Source organism: Gavialis gangeticus, unplaced genomic scaffold (genome assembly GCF_001723915.1).
Source record: "Gavialis gangeticus isolate Ggan-Ray unplaced genomic scaffold, GavGan_comp1, whole genome shotgun sequence".
Lineage (NCBI taxonomy): Eukaryota > Metazoa > Chordata > Crocodylia > Gavialidae > Gavialis > Gavialis gangeticus.
This window is the reverse complement of record NW_017729022.1, coordinates 172,168,585-172,175,309: the sequence shown is the minus strand read 5'-3', so window position 1 is coordinate 172,175,309 and position 6,725 is coordinate 172,168,585. Positions and strand designations below refer to the sequence as shown.

Genomic DNA, 6,725 nt, shown 5'->3' with positions numbered 1-6,725 from the left:
GAGAAAAAAAAGACTCAAGGCTCTGAAATGCCACTCTCTCACTCATCAATAAAGTAACAGTTTTGCCTGCTCGGAAGCCTCACCCTCAGCAAGGGGTTGGCTGGGCCAAATTCGTGTGCATAAAATAGTAGAGAACCAAACTGGGCTTGGTGCGACAGCAGGAGAAGTAGAAAATTGATAGTATTGTGCAGTGCCTGGCCACGCCAGCATGCCCTCTGTTCCCTGCTGAGCCCTGCTGCAAGGGACCTTAACAGTCTGGTAGGAAGTGGGACTGACTCACGTCAATGGAGCATCCAAGGAGAGAGCCTTTTTGAAGAGCTTTCTGGATGATTTTGAACAGGTTGGGGGGTGCCTTCTGCAGCTCGTACCACTCTGCAATTCCACCTGTGAAGTCCTCAAAGCCTTCAGTGGTGGCCCCTCCTGAGAGAGCCTCATATGATCCATTCACCCTGCACAAAAGAGAACAAGAGATTTGTTCATCTCACTTTTCTTCTCTTTGATGCATACCTTTGGCTGGTGTGAACTTGTCATAGCACCACCGGCTGTAGCAAAACTATGGTAGTTTGTGTCAGCTGGGTAACTACTGCTTCCATATTTGCCTATCCTATGACATCAAGACTGAAAGCCCAACCTGAGGCCCGGCATGCTGTATACTAGTTACATGAGTTCATATAACTAAACATGAAATGTTTAAACAAAACTCCTGGCTTCCAGGCCCAGAACAAGCTTCCAACTCCTTTAAAGACTGAGCTTGTTTTTCAGCTTATCTAGTCCTGCACATAGAGAGTACAGTTCCCTTTGCTACCTAGAATGATTCCAGAGATTGGAAAATTCAGTCTTGGGCCTCTGTATCACAGACTGAAATACTGCACTCTCCCCTCAGGTTATCAAGATAACAAGGAAGCTTGGCTGGGATTTCACAGATTCATAGATTCATAGAAGTAGGGTTAGAGGGGACCTGAGCAGAACATCTAGTCCGACCCCCCGCCCTGGGCAGGAATGAATACAGGGCTCTTACGACCCCTACTAAGTTTAAGCTCAAATGACCCTAGCTAGGTAGTTAACAAGCCTCCTTTTAAAGACCCCTACAGTAAGAGCGAGCACCACTTCCCTTGGGAGTTGGTTCCAGATCCTGGCTGCCCTGACTGTGAAATAGTGCCTCCTGATGTCTAGCCTGAACCTGAATCAACTTGTGGCAGTTATTCCTTATTACTCTGGGAGGTGCTCGGGGGAACAGGGTCTCACCCAATCCCCTCTGGTCCCCTCTGGTAAGTTTATAGAGGGCCACTAGATCCCCCCTCAGCCTTCTCCCGTAGACTCTCTTCATAGGGCCTGCCTTGCTGACCCTGATCATGCGGGTAGCCCTCCTCTAGACCCCCTTGATGTTGTCCACATCCCTCCTGAAGTGCGGTGCCCAGAACTGGACTCAGTACTCCAGCTGTGGCCTGACCAGTGCTGCAAAGAGGGGGAGGATCACCTCCTTGGACCTGTCCGTGATGCATCTGTGGATGCACAACAAGGTGCAGTTGGCCTTGCTGACCATGTCCTCACATTGGCGACCCATATTCATTTTGGAATCGATAATGACTCTAAGATTTGGTCATCATCAGTGTTTTTTTTCATGCCCTAGACTCCTAGACAAAATGAGAACCAATTCTTCCTGATGGAAGAGTGGACACATCAGAGCTATCACTTCTAGCTTACAGAATCTGTCAACTGATGTGTATTATAAACTCAGATGAAAGAGTCAGTGATAAGTTCCCCAGAAGCTTTAACAGACTGTTTAAATCAGTGATTCTCTACCAGGGTGAGATGCCCCCTGGCAGGACATTTCAAATGGGGATTCATAGTGTTAAAACCACACTGACCTGTTGTGGTCTCTTTAAGTTCTTTGCAGCAAAAAAAATCTGCTCTGTCAAAAAACAAGTGAAAATCTGGTTGAAAAACAAGTAAGAGCTGGTGTTTTCCAAGGGCTGCCTTGAGGCTAAGGAGACTGAGAACCACTAGTTTAGACTGACACTTTCCTCATGTGGTTCCAGATCCTCTATCAGACCTTCAGCTTAGGTGTGAGGCTTTTTTAAAAAAACAGCCCTTTCCTTGCCCTTTACTTACTTGGCGTAGGCCTTCTCCAGAAGGGCACTCCAGAACTCAGTCCCCTCTGCTGAATGCACAAAGAGCAGCTCTCCATTTTTGGTGGGCAGCCTGTCGTCAATCACAACATCCACCCACTCCCCAAACTGCCAGAACTGAAAGAGAAAGAGATTGTAAAGGACACTGACTTTGACTCCAGGGCTATACTTTGATTGTACAGCCATGCCCTGACTGGCCAACACAACCGAGTCTCCTGTCAGCACACACATTCTCTTCCACTTGCCTAGTTTTGCCTCTTTTCTCTGTCTGCCTACTTGAGGTTTAGATACTTACCTTAGATACTTTTTTTCTCAGTTTTCTACATCATAGGAACCTGCAGCGCAACAGTTTTACTTGGATGTTTCTGCATCACTTAGAACATGTAACAAGCTACATAAATGTTAAACACTTACTGGATTCACCCAAACCTAAGACGACCCTGAATTTAAGATGACTCCCCAGCTTTTAGATTCTAGACATGGAAAATTATAAATTTGTTTTCCATATCTAGAATCTAGCTATTGGAGGTTGTCTTAAATTCATCCCCTTACCGCTTCTGCAGGGAAAGTAGTGGCAGGGAAAGCAGCAGGTGGGTGGCAGGCAGCCTGTCCCAGGCCTTTTGTCCCCGACTTGCCCGCCCCCTTGTTGCCTGCCTCCCCCAGTCCTTTCCCCCTCCTGCCACTTGTCCACCTCTGCTGCTTGCCTCCCCCTTACCTTTACAGCTGCTCTGGCTCTGTCTTCACCAAGGGCATGGGAGCACTTGGCTGGGCCAGGCAGTAGCAGTGGCTCTGGCTCCAAACTCCAGCCCCAGCCAGGGTCAGGACTGGAGCCAAAGCAGCTCCCCTTGTGCTCCGTGTGACTCTTCCCTGCACTCCTCCCTGCTCTGTGTGTCCCTTTCCCTTGTGCTTCTTCCTGCATTGTGTGCCCTCCCCGACATTCCCCTTCCCCCACAATCTTCCACCACCCTCCCTTTCCCTGCATCTATTCCCTTTGTCTTTTCCCCATACTCCCCTTGCTCCATGTGTCCCTTCACCCACAACCCAAGCTCTTTCTACATATTCTCTCCTACACCATGCACCCTTTCCCCAGTGCCTCCCCACCATACCACACATCCTTTCCTCCTGAACTGTGTGCCTCTTCCCCTGAGCTCCCTCCACACTGGGCACCCCTTTCCCTGTGGTCCTCCTGGCATCGTGTGCTCCCCCCCGCACTGTGCACCCCTCCCTGCACTGTGCCCCCTTCCAGCATGCTCCCTCCTCTCCCTACTTGTGGCATGAGCCACTCTGGCCCCATCCGGAGCTGTAGCAGCTTCTTATTTGTCCTGTACTCAATCTAAGATGAGGGGATCCCCCCATGCTGGGGGGGGGAGCAAAAGGAACCTCATTTTAGATTTGAATAAATATGGTATTACTGTATGCCTGGTTTAACTTAGCACCTGCAGCATGGATTTTAAGGTTGCTGATGCATTCATTGAAGTTTGTAATTGGGATGAGGCAACTCCTTTGGATGCATTTCAAAATCAAACTGATCCTTCATTCATGTGGCAACCTGAACTGGAACAGGACCTTTTGAAAGTTCAAGAAGGTTTAGAGAAGCCCCACAAGTGAGTTTTTCTGGGCAGATAGATTTGCTAGTGCCAAAATGGTGAACAAGAAGCTGCTCTCCTGGTCCTTCTGGATCCAGTGATAGGAGGATGTCCTAGAAGGTGTGTTTTTGCCAGATGAGAAATCCAGTTTTGCAAACCTGAGAGACCATATCCAGTTTTATGCCAGTGTGATTCCACTGATTTTACCTGAGCTACTTTTATCTTATAACAGCGGAAGGGAGATAAGTTTAAGGCCCAGGGAGTTTGGAAAGTTCAGAGTGTCAGCATCTGAACTTCTGCGTCCTTTATACTTTAATCTTTAGAAGCTGGTTGGCCATACGTTTGTAGCTTTTCACCTTAGAAGCCATGTGATACCCCTGTTACTACCAATGCTAAATCAAGTTCTATTATTGCCTGGACTGTAACTAAAGCAGACAGACCTTGATTAAGCATTCAGAAGCACCACAGGACTTAGGACCCCAGGACTGACTGCCCTCATTCTGCCCTATTCCCATGATTCTTGGGGTGATTTCCTACACAATTAACCTGACACAGAAAGAACTTTTGCCCTGGGGTAAGAACATCTGAGCTACTCCGGTTTCTAGCTGGTTGACAGATGATCCTAACAAAAATTAGTGATGAATGTACTTTGTTGCAATATGTGCCTCTAGAAAAAGATGTAGAACATGTCTACAAGTGCAATTAATATGCCTGAATTTTCTGCATAGAAAATTCAGGCTCATTAGATTGGACCTGAACGTGTGCCTGAAACAGAAGCAAATCTGCTCCCTATTATGGGAGCAGTTCAGTCCAGGGCTGCTCCTGCCCTGTTCTGCCCCCCTTCAGCAGCCAGGGGGGGCTCCAGACTCCCTCAGGTGCCAGCCCCAGGCTGGCAGAGGGCACTGGGGGCAGTGCTGGGTTGGCAGAGGGCACAGGGGGAGGTTAGGCCTGGGCTCTGAAGGGGTGGGGGGTGGGAGCTGGGGACAGCTCTCTAGAGCAGCTCTGAGCTGTGAAGCGCAGGGTTAACCTGTGCTCCCCTGCTGCTTGGGCTCACTGGGAGCAATTTGATCCTGATCAGCATCTACATGTGTGCTTCGGTGCATTAGTTGAATGTGCCATTTTCTAGTACCTGTATCTATCTGTACTAGAAAATGGCACATTCAACTAATCTACTGTGCAGTAATTGTTGCACAAGTGTAGGTATTGATGCTTTACTGTGCATTAGATTAATCTAATGCGCAGTAAAGCGTCTCATGTAGAGACACTCACAGTCAACTTTGCTAGCATCTGGTATATTCTCACTGCAAAGATACTGCTAGTTAAATCTTTTGGGTTGGAGAGAGCACCCTTCAGCTCCTCTGGGCTAGCAGAACTCCTTCTCTTGTCAGGAAGCAGGACACCTGACCTCTTCAGGAATGAAATTCCTGCTTCCCCATGCTCAGCCGAGACCTACACCCTTCTTTTTAACCACCCAGACAGATAACAGTTCATTAAACAGGGTTAGTCAAGGTGGTATTAGGGTCAGGATCAGTCAGGGTGGGCTCCTAGATGAATCCTGCCAAGTAAGAATTCAAAGATGTTTCTCTTCTCTGTTATGGAGTAAGGGTGGTGGGAACGGCCCTTGGTGGAGACTGCAGTCACTCCATGACAGACGATATTGTGTTATATTAAATGATAAACTGTATAATATTACTACAAAATATTGAAGTACATGGTTTCAGTTCTTCAGTTGATGTAAATCAGCACAACACCCTTGACTTCAATGGCAATGTGCCAATTCACACTAGCTGATCTCATCTAATTGGATGCACAGGTGCATGTGTGTGTGTGCCTGTGGGTACAGGCATGCACACGCCTCACAAACTTATAGTATTTGACCCTTCAGCAAAAGGCAAGGTCAAGCTTTCCCAAGTACCTGGAAGTGGAAGATTCCTGCATATTTGCTCTGGAAGCTCTGATCTTTGGGAACCACTCGGGCGAGAACCTCTTCATTCAGGGTGAGAGATGCAATGGCTGCCAGGAGCCAGCAGTCTCCTGTGAACACAACAGAAAGCATTAGACTTTAGTTCAGGAGTGGGCAATTATTTTGGGCAGAGGGCCACTTACTGAGTTTTAGCAAGCTGCCCAGGGCCGCATGGGTAGCCCTGCCCCTTGACAGATGCCCCGCCCCTTGGTCACCATCTTGTGATTGGAAGTCCCACCCCCTAATCCCTGACCTTTGCCAGGGATGTACTCCCTCCGCTTGCACCCCAGAAGTACTCCTTTCAGTAAGGGGTTTTGCCATCTCAGAACCAGAAAAATACCAAATTATATTCTAAAAAGCGAATATCTAAAACATTAATTTGATTTCAAAAAACATTTTATCCTGGTTTACGTGTGTTTGTGTAGTGTACATAGAGATGATTGCACAATAGCTTAAAATGAAGTCTTTCTCTTGTATATTGCGGGAGGCTTGCGGAGGTTGATATAGGTTTGTGAAGAGCTGCAGGTGTGTGGGTATGTGGGGTGTGGGGGAGTGTGTGGGTGTGTATGTGGATATGTGGGGTGTGGGTGGGTATGGGGTTTCCGGGGTGCTGTGTGTGGGGGAGAGGGTGGCTGGGGTGTGTGAGGGTGTGGGGTCTGCGTGTATGGCAGTGCAAGGGGGGTGTGGGTGCATGTGCATGGTGGTGTGTGCATGTGGGACTTGCCCTATGAACATACACACACTGTCCCTCCTTCCCTCCCACTCTTGACCTTGGGGTACCAGCACAGGGCCTGTGTTCCCACAGTCCAGTGATGCAGCCAGGAGCCACGTGGTGCTCACACAAAACCAAGGAAATGGCTGGGGGTAGGGTGGGGTGGGGTGGGGCTGGGCTGCTGGGTCCTGCTGCTGGCTTCCCCCGGGTCCTACTTCCCTGGCTCCTGTCATCTTTGACAGGCAGCCAGACACAGATAAATATTAATTTTCTAAATTCTTAGGGGCCCCGCAGGCTGGATAGAATGGCTTGGTGGGGCAAATCCAGCCCACAGG

The 6,725-nt window shown here is 48.6% G+C and overlaps 1 protein-coding gene across 1 annotated transcript in view; it reads right to left on the bottom strand.

Annotated features, from left to right (window-relative positions):
* CAPN2 (calpain 2) overlaps positions 1-6,725 on the bottom strand; it is a 61,486-nt gene that overhangs the window by 34,751 nt on the left and 20,010 nt on the right. Inside the window, exons 3-5 of the mRNA XM_019516509.1 lie at positions 5,631-5,749; positions 2,113-2,246; positions 281-449 (exon numbers count right to left, since the gene is read on the bottom strand). Of these exons, the coding sequence (XP_019372054.1) occupies positions 281-449; positions 2,113-2,246; positions 5,631-5,749 (422 nt within the window). The remainder of the gene's footprint in view (positions 1-280; positions 450-2,112; positions 2,247-5,630; positions 5,750-6,725) is intronic.